Source organism: Natator depressus, chromosome 1 (genome assembly GCF_965152275.1).
Source record: "Natator depressus isolate rNatDep1 chromosome 1, rNatDep2.hap1, whole genome shotgun sequence".
Lineage (NCBI taxonomy): Eukaryota > Metazoa > Chordata > Testudines > Cheloniidae > Natator > Natator depressus.
This window is the reverse complement of record NC_134234.1, coordinates 207,756,496-207,776,767: the sequence shown is the minus strand read 5'-3', so window position 1 is coordinate 207,776,767 and position 20,272 is coordinate 207,756,496. Positions and strand designations below refer to the sequence as shown.

At 47.3% G+C, this 20,272-nt stretch overlaps 1 protein-coding gene across 2 annotated transcripts; it reads right to left on the bottom strand.

The window, feature by feature from the left end:
- Positions 1–2,077: 2,077 nt before the first annotated feature.
- On the bottom strand, positions 2,078–12,120 carry PTMS (parathymosin). 2 transcript variants are annotated; one of them, XM_074934027.1, is made up of 5 exons: positions 11,865–12,120; positions 4,254–4,325; positions 3,328–3,403; positions 3,102–3,169; positions 2,078–2,402 (listed from the first exon to the last, which is right to left on the bottom strand). In XM_074934027.1, the coding sequence occupies exons 1-5, from the start codon at positions 11,898–11,900 to the stop codon at positions 2,352–2,354; spliced, it is 303 nt and encodes a 100-aa protein (XP_074790128.1). In that variant the 5' UTR covers positions 11,901–12,120; the 3' UTR covers positions 2,078–2,351. The 2 variants fall into 2 exon arrangements, with proteins under 2 accessions (XP_074790128.1, XP_074790119.1); XM_074934018.1 differs by having other exon boundaries at positions 11,853–12,119.
- Positions 12,121–20,272: the final 8,152 nt, after the last annotated feature.

The following is a 20,272-nucleotide window of genomic DNA, read 5'->3' as shown; positions in this document are numbered from 1 at the left end:
TGCCAGCAGCTAATAGACTTCTTCAACCGGAGGCCATTGACCCTGGAGTGATTATAAAAGAGCAAGAAACTGCAACAGAAGAAAATTGACAAGAATGCTGGAGTCACCCCATTGCAAGTGGGAGAGAATGTTAATTCAAAATAGGAAGGGGCTGGAAACCTTGTCAACAGCTGCACCACTCACTGAGAGGTCGTGTCATAGCATCTCCTGAGGGTCAGTCCTACAGGAGGAACAGAAGACATCTAGACAAAACCAAGAAGTTTCCATTGGCACTCTGTATTTAGAGGACACCCAGAATGCTACTGAGTGTTCTTGTGCTGAGAAAATTAAGTAAATGACAATGAAAACACCAGGAACAGGAAACACATGGGCTCCAGGTGGCAGATCCATCTCTGCAGTTGAACAGCCAGTTGCAGAAGGAACTGTTCTGAGAACAAAAGTGGCTGAGTGAGCGGAAAGCCAATGAGGTTCAGATGAGTTAATATTACTCTGCGGCTGTTGTGTTTTGGTTGGTATACAGCTTTATTTCCATCTGATTTTAAAAATAAAACAAAAAGGAAAGATGTAACGGTAACCACTTGAGTCTGTGGCTCCTGGTCTCTACCACTTGGCAGGGTTATTGGCCTACATGGACAGCGGTTACAAACAACTGATCAAAAACAGGAAAAGGTTCTCATGAAGCTTTGTCAAGAAATGTTTCACTATTTTTTCCATTGTAAATCAAAATCTAAACGAAAATTATAAAAAAATCAGAAATATGTACAATTTTAACCAACACTGTACTCAGGTCATGTGTCTGAGCCAGGAACTAAAGACCAATCTCTTTCCAGTACTCTTGTGCACCCTTATATGTATGATTGGGGATCGGTCCTGCTTTGAGCAGGGGGTTGGACTAGATGACCTCCTGAGGTCCCTTCCAACCCTGAGATTCTATGATTCTATGATTGCTCAATCCAGGGATCAGTGATGACTGATTTGCACAGGGTGCCTTGCTCAGTATGAAAGCTATAAAATACAACAGAACCTGAATCCAGCAGCCTCAGCACAGAATCCTGGTCTTTCTGGGCATTGTTCTAAACCTGGGCACACTGGGCATTGCTGCTTCTGGGGCAGAGACCTGTGCTTTCAGAACGTCATCCCTAAAATAGGCCTGTTGCATTTTCTGCGATTCCTGGCATGCCAGTGAAGCAGTGCAAGGGAGGAAGAAGTAGGCACAACAGACGGCTTTTCAAGAGTCTCCCGGTCAATGCCAGGGGGCACCACCCATGGCTGTTCCCTGCAGCAACTGCTGCTCAAGTTAACCCAGGTGCTATTTTTCTTCAACAAACTAACCTGTTAGTTGGTTCAGAATTTGAATTGGGATCCATAGGCACCACCTGACAAATGCACACTTCAACATCTTTTTAAATGAGTTTATTTACAGTGCTACTTGAAAACAATATATATATTTATATCTATCACCCTTATGATGGTTTGTGCCATAGAAAATGCCGTAACTGGATCGGCTTTAATTTACAAAAAACAGCAACAAGGTAATCTGGAAGGGGAATGGAAATCAAAATTTGGTCCCTAATTATTTCTCTTTTTCTTCTTCTTTTTTTTTTTTTTTTTTTTTTTTTTTTTTTTAAAAAGCCCCAAAATGAGAAACTGCAACACACTAATTTATACATAAAAACAACCTTTATCTTCTGGAAAAAAAATCATGGGGCCAGCTTACCTGTTGTGTAAACTTTTTTTTTTTAATGTTAAGCTAAATTTCTGCCTGTGTGTGCGCTTTAATAAAAAAAAAAAGTTATTTGCATGTAACATTCCTTTTCTTTCTCTCAGAGGGATCAGATAGAAGGCAGTTAAGGGAAGGCTTAGGATAGGTATCACGAGATCCCTGCCCTCAACCTTCTCTATCCCAAGGAGGATGTTGGAGGGCAGATCTCAGAAGCAGAGGGGTGAGAATCTTGATCAAATTAGTGGAGAGAGGTGGCAAGTGAAAAGGGATTAGAGGCGCTTGTTGTGGGATGAGTCTGGAATTTGGACTATGTCAGGTTGCTTGTTGGGAAAAGGAGGGGTCATCATTTTGAGGACTATTGGGATTATTTGGGAGTGGGGTGCAGATAATCAGCAGTGGAGATGTGCTGGGGGAGTGGGCAACCTCAGATTTGGGAGCATCATAGAAAGGCTAGAACTTGGGGTGGAAGGGAAACTCTTAGTCCCATGCCCTCTTCCCTGTCTGAGAGCATTTCTAATCCTTCCTCATCTGAGATTGTGTGAAGCCAGAGGCTAAATGACAGTGCAAGCACAGGCTGGAATGGAGGCAGGAGACACAAATGGAGCAAGAAAGGATGGGATGAGAGAACTCAAGCCGAAGACCCATTTTCTGTCTTCTGTCTCTTTGGATCAACTTCATCCTATACAGGATTAGGGAGAGGGGAGAGAGAGTGATTAGCACAGTCAGAACTCCCCCACCCCCCAAATGTTTCATAGGATTCAGCCCAATATGTGATCCTACACATTGAAGCACACTCTCTGCCTGTGATTCACATTGCTGCATGGTTCCCTGCACTCCAAATTCTGTTTGTTTGTCCCCCCAGGAGTCCTCTCTTCTCTACAGACCCTACAGGTGACTGGCGCTCAGATACGCCAGTGATGGGCATGGTATAAGAAGCCTGGACAGATCAATCCACATGTTATCCACACTATTATTTCCAGCACATAAACTCCACATGGATCCACTCTGTCTTAGTCAGACCCCTAGAATCCACCCTCAAAACTGGATCCCCGTGACCTCATTAAAAATCTCAGTTTCACATTGGATCCAGTTTCCTACATAAGCCACAGAAATAACTGATGTATGTGAGATCCAGGGTCCCACACGATCTCAAGCACCCTACATGTAATAAGCAAGGTGGAGGATCTGGATCAATTGTACACAGCATTCACTGGGATTCCTTATCCTTCACTACATGAAATGTATGTATCCTATAGTCACACAAGATCCACGGTGGTGATGTGACTGCTCACTGATAGAATCCACATGGATTTCACCAACTCCCAGACAGGCAGGACAGCCCCCTTTTGCCCCCTCTGCTCCCAGTGCCATCACCCACCTCCTCTTCTTCCTCTGCAGATCGTTTTGCTGCATGTCCGTCCTGCTCCTGCCCATTCTCATCTCCATCTAAACACAAGCAAAACGGCAAGTCACATGTTAATACCAGCAATGCTCAAGGAAACCTGCCCCTGCTGGGGATGCCCAGAGGGGAGATTCAGTCTCCGTGGCAATTCAACCCTGGCTACCCCAACCCCTCTCCCCACACACATATTAGCAGCTCCCACCGTCATCCTCTTCTCCTGCCTCTTCTTCATCCACATCCTCAGGATTCTCTTCCTCCTCTGCACCATTTTCCTCATCCTGAGTAAAACAAAGCCACAGAAGAAATCAGCTTTGGCCTACTCTTTCCAGGCCATGCATCACTCCTGCTGCCTGAAACTATCCCCATCCCAGCCAGCCTGTGCAGCCAAAGCCACCTACCCTCCCAACTTTGTCTCCCCACACAACCCACCTCCCCACAACCCACCCTCCACCCACTCCCCTAGCCTGCAGTCCCATGCTACCTGCCTCCTCTTCCACCAGAAACCTTCCCAGATTCTCCTTGGGACTCTGCTCCCCATATCACCTACATCACCTTCTAGGCTGTGCTCTTCATGATGCTTGCCTCTCCTAGTGCCTGAAGCCCTCCCCAAACCTCCCTAGTCTGTGCCTCCCTCACATCACCTGCCACCCCTTCCTCACGGGACTGGGTACATCCCCAGACATCCACCTCTTCAATCCCGCCACCCACCCCACGCTACCCACCTCCTCAGTATTCCCACCCAGCCCATGCCTATCACTTTACCCTATGCCACACACCTCCGTGATCCACCACCTCTCACCATGGAGCATGCATCCCAATCCCACCTCCTCTGGTCTACAATTTTAATTTCCAGCTACCTTCTCATTGCTCCTTGGCCCATACTCCCCATGCTGTCTGCCTCCCAGGTGGCCCACTCCCCTCTGACTTGTGCTTCCCATCCCACTCCCCTAACTCACATTCTGCCACCTGCCTCCCTGATAGGCTCCGCTGGGCTGCACTCCTCATCCATCTCACCTCCCAGATTCCGTTCCCCTGTCCCAATTTGCACTCCTCAGGCCAATTGCTTCTCTCACTGCCAAAAATCCCCTCCAAATGTATGTCCTGAGGGGTGAATATATTTGGCCTCACCTCTATTATCTCCTTCTTCTTTTCTTTGCAGACAGTCTTCTCCTCCAGTTTTTCCTTCTTTTCTTTCAATTCCTAGATAAGGGATGAGAAAAATAATTCTGAGATTTAGCATCAGAGAGAATGACAAAACTGGGGTTGTTTAAATTTGAAGTGAAGAGGGATCAAAGAGGACATGATAAAACGATGAGTGGGATAGAAAAGGTAATTACACAAAGGGACATTCAATTAAATGGAAAGGTAGTCAAATTAAACATTATAAATAGAAACATTTTTCACATAACACACAACTGGCATGGAGAACTCATTGCCTCATAGAATCATAGAATATCAGGGTTGGAAGGGACCTCAGGAGGTCATCTAGTCCAACCCCCTGCTCAAAGCAGGACCAATCCCCAATCAAATCATCCCAGCCAGGGCTTTGTCAAGCCTGACCTTAAAAACTTCCAAGGAAGGAGATTCTACCACCTCCCTAGGTAACGCATTCCAGTGTTTCACCACCCTCCTAGTGAAAAAGTTTTTCCTAATATCCAACCTAAACCTTCCCTACTGCAACTTGAGACCATTACTCCTTGTCCTGTCCTCTTCTACCACTGAGAATAGTCTAGAACCATCCTCTCTGGAACCACCTCTCAGGTAGTTGAAAGTAGCTATCAAATCCCCCCTCATTCTTCTCTTCTGCAGACTAAACAATCCCAGTTCCCTCAGCCTCTCCTCATAAGTCATGTGTTCCAGACCCCTAATCATTTTTGTTGCCCTTCGCTGGACTCTCTCCAATTTATCCACATCCTTCTTGTAGTGTGGGGCCCAAAACTGGACACAGTACTCCAGATGAGGCCTCACCAATGTCGAATAGAGGGGAACGATCACGTCCCTCGATCTGCTCGCTATGCCCCTACTTATACATCCCAAAATGCCATTGGCCTTCTTAGCAACAAGGGCACACTGCTGACTCATATCCAGCTTCTCGTCCACTGTCACTCCTAGGTCCTTTTCCGCAGAACTGCTGCCTAGCCATTCGGTCCCTAGTCTGTAGCTGTGCATTGGGTTCTTCCGTCCTAAGTGCAGGACCCTGCACTTATCCTTACTGAACCTCATCAGGTTTCTTTTGGCCCAATCCTCCAGTTTGTCTAGGTCCCTCTGTATCCTATCCCTGCCCTCCAGCATATCTACCACTCCTCCTAGTTTAGTATCATCCGCAAATTTGCTGAGAGTGCAATCCACACCATCCTCCAGATCATTTATGAAGATATTGAACAAAACCGGCCCCAGGACCGACCCCTGGGGTACCCCACTTGACACCGGCTGCCAACTAGACATGGAGCCATTGATCACTACCCTTTGAGCCCGACAATCTAGCCAACTTTCTACCCACCTTATAGTGCATTCATCCAGCCCATACTTCTTTAACTTGCTGACAAGAATACTGTGGGAGACCGTGTCAAAAGCTTTGCTAAAGTCAAGAAACAATACATCCACTGCTTTCCCTTCATCCACAGAATCAGTAATCTCATCATAGAAGGCGATTAGATTAGTCAGGCATGACCTTCCCTTCGTGAATCCATGCTGACTGTTCCTGATCACTTTCCTCTCGTGTAAGTGCTTCAGGATTGATTCCTTGAGGACCTGGTCCATGATTTTTCCGGGGACTGAGGTGAGGCTGACTGGCCTGTAGTTCCCAGGATCCTCCTTCTTCCCTTTTTTAAAGATTGGCACTACATTAGCCTTTTTCCAGTCATCCAGGACTTCCCCCGTTCGCCTCGAGTTTTGAAAGATAGTGGCCAATGGCTCTGCAATCACATCTGCCAATTCCTTTAGCACTGTCGGATGCAACTCGTCCGGCCCCATGGACTTGTGCACGTCCAGCTTTTCTAAATAGTCCCTAACCACCTCTTTCTCCACAGAGGGCTGGCCATCTACTCCCCATGTTGTGATGCCCAGCGCAGCAGTCTGGGAGCTGTCCTTGTTAGTGAAGACAGAGGCAAAAAAAGCATTGAGCACATTAGCTTTTTCCACATCCTCTGTCACTAGGTTGCCTCCCTCATTCAGTAAGGGGCCCACACTTTCCTTGGCTTTCTTCTTGTTGCCAACATACCTGAAGAAACCCTTCTTGTTACTCTTGACATCTCTTGCTAGCTGCAGCTCCAGGTGCGATTTGGCCCTCCTGATTTCATTCCTACATGCCCGAGCAATATTTTTATACTCTTCCCTGGTCATATGTCCAACCTTCCACTTCTTGTAAGCTTCTTTTTTATGTTTAAGATCCGCTAGGATTTCACCGTTAAGCCAAGCTGGTTGCCTGCCATATTTACTATTCTTTCGACTCATCGGGATGGTTTGTCCCTGTAACCTCAACAGGGATTCCTTGAAATACAGCCAGCTCTCCTGGACTCCTTTCCCCTTCATGTTAGTCCCCCAGGGGATCCTACCCATCCGCTCCCTGAGGGAGTCGAAGTCTGCTTTCCTGAAGTCCAGGGTCCGTATCCTGCTGCTTACCTTTCTTCCCTGTGTCAGGATCCTGAACTCAACCAACTCATGGTCACTGCCTCCCAGATTCCCGTCCACTTTTGCTTCCCCCACTAATTCTTCCCTGTTTGTGAGCAGCAGGTCAAGAAAAGCTCCCCCCCAGTTGGCTCGTCTAGCACTTGCACCAGGAAATTGTCCCCTACGCTTTCCAAAAACTTCCTGGATTGTCTATGCACCGCTGTATTGCTCTCCCAGCAAATATCAGGAAAATTAAAGTCACCCATGAGAACCAGGGCGTGCGATCTAGTAGCTTCTGCGAGTTGCCGGAAGAAAGCCTCATCCACCTCATCCCCCTGGTCCGGTGGTCTATAGCAGACTCCCACCACTACATCACTCTTGTTGCTCACGCTTCTAAACTTAATCCATGATATAATAGAGGCCAAGAGCTTAGCATATTTCAAAATGGAATTACATATTTATGTGGAAAATGAAAAAATCCAGAGTTACAACAGACAGGAGGAACATTTTTTTAAGTAAGGGATATAAAACCTTGTGCTCGAGGCGTAAGACAACCACTAACTGAGATAGGTTAGAACAAAACTTCTCCTGTGTGCAGTTTATTGTATAATTGTCCACTAGGGGGATTCCTGAGTCTTCCTCTGAGGCATCTGGTGCAGGCCACCGTCAGAGACAGGATATGGGATTAGCTGAACCCTGGGTCAGATCTAGTACGACAATTCTTACAGCAGGATTATCTGGCTATTTGGACTCTCTCCTCAGACCCTATGCTACCAGCACTCCTAGCTATATTCGAGACACCACCAACTTCCTGAGGAAACTACAACACATTGGTGATCTTCCTGAAAACACCATCCTGGCCACTATGGATATAGAAGCTCTTTACACCAATATTCCACACACGGATGGACTACAAGCTGTCAGGAACAGTATCCCTGATGAGGCCACGGCACACCTGGTGGCTGAACTTTGTGACTTTGTCCTCACCCACAACCATTTCAGATTTGGGGACGACTTATACCTTCAAGTCAGTGGCACTGCCATGGCCCCACAGCATGCCAACACTTTTATGGCTGACTTAGAACAATGCTTCCTCAGCTCTCGTCCCCTAGCACTCCTCCTCTACTTATGCTACATTGATGACACCTTCATCATATGGACCCATGGGAAGGAGGCCCTTGAATTCCACCTGTATGTCAACAATTTCCACCCCACCAGCAACCTCAGGCTGGACCAGTCCACACAAGAAATCCACTTCCTGGACACTACAGTGCAAATAAGTGACGGTCACATAACCACCACCCTATACTGAAAACCTACTGACCGCTATACTTACCTACATGCCTCCAGCTTCCATCCAGGACACATCACATTATACAATGTCTACAGCCAAGCCCTAAGATACAACCGCATTTGCTCCAATCCCTCAGACAGAGACAAAACACCTACAAGATCTCTATCAAGCATTCTTAAAACTACAGTACCCACCTGGGGAAGTGAGGAAACAGACTGACAGAGCGAGATGGGTACCCAGAAGTCACCTACTACAGGACAGGCCCAACAAGGAAAATAGACCACCACTGGCCATCACGTACAGCCCCCAGCTAAAACCTCTCCAGCGCATCATCAACGATCTACAACCTGTCCTGGAAAATGATCCCCCACTCTCACAGGCCTTGGGAGGCAGGCCAATCCTCGCTTACTGACAGCCCCCCAACCTGAAGCAAATACTCATCAGCAACTACACACCACACCACAGAAACACTAACCCAGGAACCAATCCCTGTAACAAATCCTGTTGTCTTCTCTGTCCCCATATCTACTCTAGCGACACCATCATAGGACCCAGCCACACCATCAGAGGCTCCTTCACCTGCACATCTACTAATGTGATATATGCCATCATGTGCCAGCAATGTCCCTCTGCCATGTACACTGGCCAAACCAGATAGTCTCTATGTAAAAGGATAAACGGACACAGATCAGACATCAGGAATGGTAACATACAAAAGCCAGCAAGAGAACACTTCTTTCTCCCCGGACACTCAATAACAGATTTAAAAGTAGCCCATTCTTCAACAAAAAAACTTCAAAAACAGACTTCAAAGAGAAACTGCAGAGCTACAATTCATTTGCAAACTTTAACACCATCAATTTGGGCTTGAATAGGGACTGGGAGTAGCTGGCTCACTACAAAAGCAATTCTCCCTCTCTTGGTATTGACACCTCCTCATCAATTATTGGGAGCTGACCACATCCACCCTGACTAAATTGGCCTTCAACATTGGTTCTCCACTTGTAAGGTAACTCCCTTCTCTTCATGTGCCAATATATATTTATGCCTGTATCTGTAATTTTCACTCCATGCATCTGAAGAAGGGGTTTTTTTTACCCACAAAAGCTTATGCCCAAATAAATCTGTTAAGTCTTTAAGGTGCCACCGGACTCCTTGTTGTTTTTGTGGATACAGACTAACATGGCTACCCCTCTGATACTTGACAATTCCTATGTCATCCCAGTGTATATCATTGTCAGAATAACTATCCTCCTCCCCACCTCCAACCCTAGGAACAAAATCTCACTCCAGTTACAAATTTGCAGAAGTCTCCTTCTCACAGGAGAGGCTGGGACTCTAGTAATCCTACTTAATATAGGATTTGGGGGGGTGGGGGGGTGGAGAGTGTCCCTCCTCCCCATGATCAGAGACAGGAAAAGCTCTCTCAGGCTATGTCTACACTACATCTTATGTCGGCATAACCTATATCACCTGGGGGTGTGAATAAACCATCCCCCGAGTGACATAAGTTACACCAACATAAGTGCCGGTGTAGACAGCGCTATGCTGGCAGGAGAGCTTCAGTCACCCTCCCTGAACCAAGAGCTGGATCACTCCCTCAAAACCATATCCTGGTCTCCTCTTTCCCAGTGTCTTGAGTAATGGGATTCTAGGCCCTTCAGTTGGTAAAACAATTCCCCAGACTCACAGACCCCTCAGCACTGTGCAGTGGTTTCTAAACTCTAGTCAGAAGGGGTTGAGATTTAAAGACCTGACTTCCGGCTATGACTAATGGGAGACTGACAAAATCCTCTGCTAGTGTCTGAAGGGTGTGAACCCCGGAGGGGGATTGTTTAGGGGATGGGGAGAACTATTGGAAAAGGACTGAAACTGAGCCATAGAAAAGGAGTTCAGTGACCATCCTTCAACACTTTGGGATCTAGGAACCTGGGGAGCCATCTCCCCAAAGGAGTGGTCTAGAACCCCATCACTCAGGACACTAGGAACTACAACTCTGAGTAGAACTACTCACATGCCTAAATACCCTGCTGAATTGGAGCCTAAGCACCCTGGGAATGGAGTGAGGGGGAAAATCCTTCTCTCCCTACCTAGTGCAGGAGGTGATGTGGGTTTTCCCAGCTCTGATTTCTACCTTTTAAAATATATTTTCCACGTTCTTATTCTATATAATGAAAAGAAGCCACAAGAGAAGATTGGGTAGTATTAACCTTTACCTCGATGCCCCAGCTGCCCCTGGGAATTTGGGAGGCAATTGGAAGAACGCAGTATTTAGCTTGCTCAGCTACTAAAAAAACATTGGGCAAGTTCCAGTGCCATAAGGCACATGTTAGAGTCTTTCCTATTTACCCCCACAAACCCCGTTTTAGCAGATGACTTTCTGTCTAGGTTTGCAATGAGCACGGGCAGCTGAATGTGCTCCCCAGTCCCTACAACACAGCAGTGGAAAGGCTGGTTCAGGGGCATTTTATTCTTTTACCACCTGGGACTTGTCTTTGTCCAAACTGATAATGAGAGCTTATATTTGCCCAAAGACTAATAAGTCATAGTGATGCCATCTGTTCCCTACACTCTCTTCCTCACTCTTCTCTCTCTCTCCACCCTCCCTCCTTCTTTCTCTCTCTTTTCCTCATTCGTTTTCTTGCCTAACTCTACTAACCTTTAGCTAGCCAAAAGAACAAAAACATTTCTAAAACAGCAGCTTCAGCCCCTGCAGCCTTTAAAAGAGATCCACTATGGCACTGCATATAGTACTGGGGGGACGGGACATACATGCCCACATTTTTGGATGAATTGCTTGTGACTCCCCCCCGCCCGACCTCTGTGCCCCACATAATGCAAAAATTCAAATCCTCATCACACAACCAACCCTCACAACAGTCCAACCCACAGCAGCGGCAGTACAAAGAGCTCCTTTCCACAGCACTCACAGCATATCCAATGCTCACAGCACAGAAACACAACTCAGGCAAACATCATTCACAGCACACAATGCTCAGTACCACAGCACTCAAGAGACGAAAAATAAACATTCAGAGATACAATCTATGCGCTAGCATAACTCGCACCCACTCCTGCACACACCCAGCAATCGCACCACGCACAGGCACTAATGTGCTCCCACTCCCTCCTGTTTTATTACTTTACCTTTGTTAATCTAACAAAGCCCCTAACCACCACCCACCCTTACTGGTTGGATACATCGGATCTTTCCCCCCTTCCGCAGCTATGACCCCGGGGACCCCGACCAGCCAGCCAGACTGGCATTGGCACAGCCAAAGATCATTTGACCAGGTCGGCACCGTTTGCCAAACGCACGGATCCAGCGGCAGCAAAAACATCAACAGACTTTTAAAGAAAACAATCAGGGACCAGCCCGCGCTTGGTGCAGGGTTAATGGCCAGGGAGGTGAGCAGTGAAGTGAAGGGAGATCGGAGCGCAGGCAAGGCGAGGGCAAGATAAAGCAAGCCAAGAAGGGGAAAGAGAGCGAGCTTTGTGATCGCACAAACACTTCTGTCTCTCTCACGTGCGCATTGCACTGAACACTCGGGGACCCACCGCTGCACGCAAATGCTAATTCAGAGCAAAGGACAGGAGAAACGCCAGGGGCGAGGAAAGAGCCCCTGAGAGGAGACAAGAGCAATGGAAAGGGGTGGGGAAAAAGAGTCGACAACACTGCCCTGCCCCTGCTTTCCCCGCGCCGCCGCTGTCGTGCGAAGATCTCCGAGCACTTTACAGCCATTCCCGAACTGACAGACTGAGGGGGCGAGGAGGACGGGGGGAGGGGGCAAACAAGCTGGCGGAGGGTCAGGCTGGGTGCTCACCGTGGCACCCACTTCTGCAGGCGCCTCCTCCGCGCGTTTCTCCGACATCCTGGTGCAGCAGCGAGAGCAGAGGAATCACCCACCAAGAAATGCCCGGGAGTCCCCTGCGGAAACGAGCTAGCGGGGATTGGGCAGCGGAGCCGAGTTCAAAGTCCGAACAACCCAAAGGCCAGTGGCTGCAGCTTGTGCCCCAGGGACCGAACTGCCAGGGTCTCCCGTCCCGCTGTGCTGGGGGATATGCCAGAGAAGGGGATTTATACACCACTCGGTGACGACGGAAGGAGGGACCTGGGGAAGGGAGGGGAGACGGACTGGGAGGGAGAAAAGAGGGAGGCACGATGTAGAGAAAGCCAGGTTGGTGGAAAGAACCCTGGAACAATGTGTACTCACATTTGCCAAACGATCACTAACAATTAGGGGAAGCAGCATGGTAAGCGGAAGGGGTGCTAGGAGCCCTGGGTTCAGTTCCAGGCTCCAGCACCCACCTGTTGTGTGACCTTGGGCAAATCTCTGCCTCGGTTTCCCCACCCCTGCCCTATCAGATTGTGAGCTCAGGGCAGGGACCCTGACTCACTGTGTATCTGTAGTGTACCTAGTGCAAATGGGGGCTCAGATCTTGGTTTGGGGCCTCTAGGGGCCACCGCAATACAAATAATAACTAGCACATTAATAAAAGGAGTACTTGCAGCACCTTAGAGACTAGCAAATTTATTTGAGCATAAGCTTACTGAGCTTTTTGTGAATACAGACTAACACGGCTGCTACTCTGAAACCTAACACATTAATCTTCACGCTCTTGCGCAGAGAAGAAGCTGAGAGAGGGAAAGTCACACAAGTCACATAGAGCCAGAAGTCCTGTCTCTACCGTTCTCTAACCCATTGGACCCACATCCTCCCAAAGCTAGAAGGGAGCCCAGAAGTCCTGCCCCCAACTCTATCCCATTAGACCTGTGTCCCACAGCTAGAACTAAGGGGTGGAGAAAACAATGGGTGTGTGTTGGTGATGTGGTGTTTCCTTAGGTCGCCGTCTGAAAATCCTAGACATGAAAAATGCTATTAGCAACCATCTTGTCCAATGTGCCGCTCCTGCCCCTGTCCGTACCGCCTCGCCCCACTTCCCTGTTCTCTCCCTCCCACCCCCATCTTCGGAGGACAGATGGGAACACTTCGTTCTATCGTCCGGCCCAACCACTCTAGCTGCTGCTGCTGCTGCTGCGGCTTCAGCTATTGGTCGCTCACTGATCCCGCTTGTCTAGGCTCCCCGACGCGTTCAAGCTGGACCTGACCCAGCTGCGGGCTGGAGGACGGCTGTCGGGGACGTCTGGGGAGTAAGATGGTGCTTGGCATATAAAGAAGAGACTGAATTCGGTCTCCCTCTTGTTCAACGTTTCCCTCCTTTTGTCTCGTTCTACATCTGCCTCGTCAGCTGGTGCCTTTTCGGGCTGGCTCCTGGCCCAGAAATCCCTCTTCGCCCCAGCCCGACATACACCAAAGGAGCCTAATGCGGTCTAGGAAGGAACTGAAACACATCATGGATGTCCAAAATCACCAACCCTCCCCGACCCATTGCTTCGTATAACCCCGCATACGAGGCGCTCTACCCTGTAGGGCTTGGGTCTGGAGCCCTGGCTATGGTGGGAGCCCCTCCACTCCTACCCATTCCCAAAAGGAGGCGCTGTAGGGAACAGGGCAGGGCCCCTGACTGTGGGGACAGCTCCCAGCTCCTCCGGTCCCACCAGGAGTCACTGGAGAGCGTGCACCGGCGGGGCGGGGTTCCCAGCTGCTCCAGGCGGGCCAGCAGGAGGCGCTGCCTGGGCATGGGGGAGGTGGGTACGACGTGCCTGGCAGGGCTGTGTGGGGCAGAAGGGTCGGTACGCTTACGTCGCCCGCGGTTCCTCCTGCCTGGAATTTTCCACTCCAGCAGCCCGCGCTCCCAGCACGCCCCGCCCCCGCCTGGCACCGTTCCCAGGCTTTCCAACTCCTTCCCCGCTCGCTCCTCCCCTTCCCCCCGCCGCCCAAGTCCCGCCAGGGAGGAGCCGGGCCGGGGACACAGCACTCCTGCGCGGGAACCAGGCGGGGCGAGGGGTGTTTTTCCCGCGCTCAGAGGGTGGGGTGTGGGGCCACTGGGGGAGGGGAGAAGTGGCTTCCAAAACCCCATATAAGGAGGGACCAATGGGCGGGCATGTGATTGGATAATTCAAATGAGCTCTTCTCCTGGTAACAGGCTTCTCATTGGCTGCTGGAAACAATTCTATGCAATGGGGAAAAGGCATAAAGCAGAAGAGAACGGGAAGAGGCCATCGGGTCCGGACGGGGAGGGCAGTTACTGTGACAACCAGGGCGGGGTTTGGGTTTCCTGCCTCTGGGATGGGAGGGGGGACCTGGATGCCTGAGTTCTGTCCCTGGTTGTGGACGGGGAGTGAGCGCTAAGGGGCTACAACAGGGGGGTCTGTAGAACAGCACTCCTAGGGTCTCTCCTACCTGTAGGGGGGAAGCAGGGGCACTAATTAAAGTAACAGCTTGAGCTCAAAGCTAACCGCAGGCATGAAACAGAATACAGTGTCAGCAAGAGTCTCTGGATACGGTGTGCGGCATTGACACCTGCTGTCTCGCTTGCTGGCTGTCTTTAACCCAGACTCCCAAGAACTGTTTGCCTCTAGGATGTCAGTTCTATTCTGGTCCCAGCTCAGGGGTAGTGATGTCAGGGACTAACATACAGAATCTTTCACCTTGAGGGCCCTGGTTTCAGTCTAATCTCAGGCAAGGAGACTGCCTGTTTCAGAGAGATCAGTAGATCCCTGAAAATCTGTAGGTACCCATGGACCATGTTTGCAGATCGGATGCGGATACAAATTTTGTGTCATGCAGGGCTCCAGAGATCAGGTTAGAAGATACAGAGCCTTTCGCTGGTAAGGCTCTGGTTCTAACCCTCTTCCGTGGAAGTTGTTTCCAGATGATAGTTTTGTGGCCCCTGCATGAAAGGTTTCTGAATCTTGTTCCTAATGAAAATATATATCCCTATTGCCACACTTGGCACTTCTCATCAAGCAACACAAACACTGCACTCTTTTTCCCCTAGCTGAATGCTCATGCACATTGCCAAACACTCAAAAACATATACACACATACCCCAAACACATGCATACACCAACAAACACACACATATACAAATTCATGTATACTCACAAACGTGCATACCATGCACATGCACACACATTCATAGATTCCAAGGCCAGAAGAAACCACTCTGATCATCTAGTCATAGAGTTTCCCCAGAGTAATCCCAAGAGCAGATCTTTTTGGAAAAACATCCAATCTTGATTCTAAAATGGTCAATAATGAAGAATCCACCAAGAACACCAAGTAAAGTGTTCAAATGGTTAATTAATCCCACTGTTAAAAAATTATGCCTTATCTCCTGTCTCAAGAAGTGTTGCACCCAACATGGGGGAATTCTAAGTTAGACCTTACCAACTAATCACAGAACTAAAAATTAATGGTAACTTGGGATATCATGACTTGATAATGTGCAAACAGATAGAAGTCCAGACTAGTGATATAGATACTTGGTGCTTTAAAAAGGTAAATTTGACAAAATTAAAAACAATTATGAGCCAGATCAGCTGGGAGAAAGTATTTAATCAGAAAAAATGTGAATTATTATTGGGAATTCTTGAAGAATATTTTACTAAATGCCCAAAAAGCCACACTCCCACGATCAAGGAAGAAGGCTGTATTGGTTAAAAAACTCACCTGGTTTAGAGAAGTGAATGCAGCTATAAAAAATAATATATAACAATTGGAAGAAAGGGGAAGGTAATGAATATAAATCAGATGCTAGGAAATGTAGAAAATTGACAAAGGAAGCAAAGGGACAAATGGAGAAATCTATGGCCAACAAGTTCAGAATAAAATGGAGAGTTTTAAGTATATTAAGAACAAGAAGAATCCTAACAAAGGTACTGGTCCATTACTAGATGGAAATGGTAGAATTATCAATAGTAATGGACACAGGTCCCGGCTTCTAATTTTCCTTGGAGGTGCTCAACCCTTGCTCAGCCCCAGGCCCTGCCCCAACTCCACCCTTTCCCCCAAGCCTCCACCCCTGCCCCACATCTTCCCGCCCCTGCGCTGCCCCTTTCCACCCCTCCCCCAAGCACACCCCATCCCCTCTCCTCCTCCTCCCTCCCTCCCAGCGCCTCCTGCATGCCGCGGCGGGCAGGAGGGGGGGGGAGGGAGGGATGCTTGGCTGCCCATGGATGCTAAGCACACACTAATTTTTTTCCGTGGGTGCTCCAGCCCTGGAGCACCCAGAGAGTCAGCACCTAATGTAATGGAGAAAAGGCCGGTGTGTTCAATAAATATTTCTGTTCTGCATTTAGGGAAAAAACTGATGATGTAGTCATATGATATAACACTCTTTCTATTCCACTAGTATCTAAAGAGCAGCTACTAAAATTTCGCATTTTAAAATCAGCAGTTCCAGAGCAACTTTCATTCAAGTGTTTGAAGAGAGCTGGCTGAGGAGCTCACTGAACCATTAATATTGATTTTGAATAAGTCTTGGAACACTGAAGAATGGAAGAAAGCTAATATGCCAATTTTTAAAAAGGGTAAACAGAATGACCTGGGTAATTATAACTAAGGTTATGATTTAGTCATGGGTATTTTTAGTAAAAGTCATGGACAAGGTCACGGGCAATGAACAAAAATTCACAGCCAGTGACCTGTCCATGACTTATATTAAAAATACCTCTGATTAAATCAGGGGGGGGAGACACTGCTGGGGGAGCCTGTCAGGGATGGGCTGCTGGGAGGGAAGCACCTGGGGATATCAGCTGGCCAGGGACTGCTGTCCGGGGCCACTCTGGCCAGGGACCACTGCTCTGGCTGACCGGGGACTGCGCCTGGGGCTGCTGTAGCAGGGTCACGAAAAGTCATGGAATCCGTGACTTCCGCGACCTCCGTGATGGACACAGAGCCCTAATTATAACCATGTTAGTCTGATATTGATCCCAGAGAAGATAATGGAGCAACTGATATGGGACTCAATTAATAAAGAATTAAAAGAGGGTTATATAATTAATGCCAATCAATATGGGATTATGGAAAATAGACCTTCTCAAACTAACTTGATATATTTTTTTATGAGATTACAAGTTTGGTAGATAAAAGGAGCAGTGTTGATGTAATATACTTAAACTTCTGTAAGGCATTTGACTTGGTACTGAATGACATTTTAATTAAAAAATTAGAATGATATTAACTGTATTAAAAACTGGCTAGCTGATCAGTCTCAAAAAGTAATTGTAAATGGGGAATCATCATCAAGTGTGTGTGTTTCTAGTGGGGTCCCACAAGGATTAGTTCTTGGCTCTCCACTATTTAACATTTTTATTAATAACCTAGAAGCAAACATAAAATCATCACTAATAAAGTTTGCAAATGACACAGAAATTGAGAGAAGTGATAAATAATGAAGAGGACAGATCACTCAAACAGTGATCTGGATCACTTTGTAAACTGGGTGCAAGCAAACAACGTGTGTTTTAACATGGCTAAATGTAAATGTATACCTTTAGGAACAAACAATATAGGCCATACTTAGACAACGCAGGATTCTATCCTGGGAAGCAGTGACTCTGAACAAGATTTGGGAGCTGAATGTGAGCTTCCAGAGTGAGGCTAAGGCCAAAAAGGCTAATGCAATGGTTGGATGCATAAATGGGAATGTCAAGTAGGAAAAGAGAGGTTATTTTACCCCTGTATTTGAGACTGGTGCGACTGCTGCTGCAATAGAGTGTCCACTTCTGCTGTCCACGATTCAAAAAGGATGTTGATAAATCGGAGAGGGTTCAGAGAAGAGCCATGAGAATGATGAAAGGATTAGAAAACCTGCCTTCTAGTGACAGACTGAAGGAGTTAAATCTATTTAGCTTAACAAAGAGAAGGTTAAGGAGTGATTTGATTAAAGCCTATAAGTATCTACGTGGGGAAAAAATATTTAATGATGGGGCTCTTCAGTCTAGCAGAGAAAGATATAACATGATCCAGTAACTGGAAGTTAAAGCTAGACAAATTCAAACAGAAAATAAAGCATACATTTTTAGCAGTGAAGATAATTAATCATTGGAACAGTTTACCAAGGGTTATGGGGGATTCTCCATCACTGACAATTTAAAAATTAAGTTTGGATGTTTTTCTAAAAGATATGCTTTAGGAATTACTTTGGGAAAGTTCTATGGTCTGTGTAATACAGGAGGTCAGACCAGATGATCACAATGGTCCCTTCTGACCTTGGAATCTATGAAAAATCCACAGTGCTGAATACAGATATCACTCACTTTCCCATGGATTTTAAGGCTCTGTATTGCATGGGAACTCCAGTCTCTTCTTCAGGTTGGCTTTGTAAATGCAGCAGAATATTTCTCTCCCTTTTAGGGTCTTATGTCCTTGGCACACAAGCAAAGCTGAGGATATATGAGCTAGATCTCTCTGGGAATAAAATATGGGGTGTGTGCATACATGTAGAGTATATGTGGATTTTCTCTGTATGTTGTGTATGTGTGCATGTTCTTGAGCTGCACACTTGTTTGTGATTTTTTTTGAGTATTTGGAGGGTGCATGTCAAGCATGTGTTGAGTGAATATTGCATGTGTGTATTTTTGTGTGCACGTTAAATTGTATGTCATTTGTTTTATGTGTTGGTATGTGTGGGAGAGTGGTATATTTGCATTCATTTATGTTTGTATACATGTATATGTGTGTGCTTGGATGTGGGCAAGTGTATTGCATGTGTGCAGTCTCTTCATGTGTTTTGTGTGTGCATGTATATCAGGGTGTAAGTATTTGCATGTGTGTCATGTATTTCATGTATGCACACATCTGTATCATGTGTGCATACATGAAACACTTGTGCATGTGTAGACATATGTGTCATGAGTATGGTCGGGGACAAACACATTTGTACATTTCCTTTTGAGTCCCCTCCTGTTCTCCATGTCTTTCCCTCCCAAGGTGATTTGATGTGTTTGTTACTGCTGTTTTGCAGATTTTAAACTAACTCAAGGTTTTTTCTGAGTGAAAAGAAAATACAATGCTGAGTAGTTTAAGACTTTTTTTTTAAAAAAAAGACATGTCTTTCTCAGCAACAACTCAAAAATGGCTCAATAAAAACTTCCATACTATGCATGGAACAACAAAAAAGAAGGAGAGTTTAATATTTGCATAACTTTCCATATATTTGCATAAATCTAGGCACAAACCATTGGTAGCAGCTGACATCCCATTTTAAAGTGAGATTGTAGCAAACCCACAATGTGGGGAGAGAACTTATGGGGTCAAGAACATTTGAGAGGCACTGTTCATCCATCTATCTATCTGTAATAATAGTTCAGGGCAGATTTCTGGTCTTGTTCCTATTTTCATGGAGGCTGCATTCTGCTAGCATGAACAAAGAGAAGGTGTTGAAATACCCACCACTGCATGCAGCTTTGAATGGGGAAATGGTCTCTTTGGGTTTGGCACTGGGAAGTCACTGAGCCAAATGATGCATTTCAACCCCCCTGCCCCATCCCCTCCTTTATTGTGCTGCCAAAGAGTTTGTTGTCTGTACCTCCCAAAGCCACATAGGGTGACCAGATTTTCAAAATGAAAAGGTATGGGGATGTGTAGCATGTATGAGTGTGTCACATTCAGAAAAGTGCAGGGAGAGAGGTCTGAGAAGTGGGGGAGGGAGGGCAGGATTGTTGGGTGTCAGTCAGGGTGCATGCCAGCCAGGTATGGAGAACAGAGTGGCGGGGCAGATGACACAAATGGGAATTTCAGGGTGAAGCAAAGAGGTTATTTTACCTCTATATTTGGTGCAACCATTGCTGCAACAGTGTGTCCAGTTCTGGTGTTCACAATTCAGAAAGAAGGCTAGATGTGTGGCAAGGAAGGTAGACAGCAGCAATGATAAGACAGGGCATGTGGCTTGCAGGGCTCCACGGATGAGAGGCACGAAGAGGGGGAACAGGCTAAATTAACGCCATTGTGCATCCCCCTCCTTCAGCAGATGCAGGAAGTGGTAAGAGGCGGAAGCAAAAGTGAGTACTTGAGACTCTGGGTTCCCGGGCAGCAGGGGCTTCGAAAGGTGGTAAACAGGTGGCAGAGCAGAGAGGTGCGGGAATTACAGAGCAGCGCTGGCTGGACCCAGCTCAGTCTGCTCTGCTGGAGCGGACATGGGCCAAAATGGTCACCACGCCTAGAAAACTAGAACCGGGTGGATCCCAAAGGAGCCCCCAAGAGCCATCCGAGCCAACCTCCAACGGGAGCAAGAAGGGCCGTGTACGTTCGGGCCGGGCTGGCAAGCAAGGCTACAGCGCAGCTCGGGGAGCCCGCCGAGCCCAGAAGACGGAAAGCAGCAGCTGCGGCCTTCA

Coding starts and splice junctions, on each gene's coding strand:
- PTMS (XM_074934018.1), bottom strand. CDS start 11,900: ATGTCGGAGAAACGCGCGGAGGAGGCGCCTGCAGAAGTGGGTGCCACG. Junction 4,326..11,852: donor CTGCAGAAGTGGGTGCCACG/GTGAGCACCCAG, acceptor TCCCTTATCTAG/GAATTGAAAGAAAAGAAGGA. Junction 3,170..3,327: donor GGCAGGAGAAGAGGATGACG/GTGGGAGCTGCT, acceptor GCTTGTGTTTAG/ATGGAGATGAGAATGGGCAG.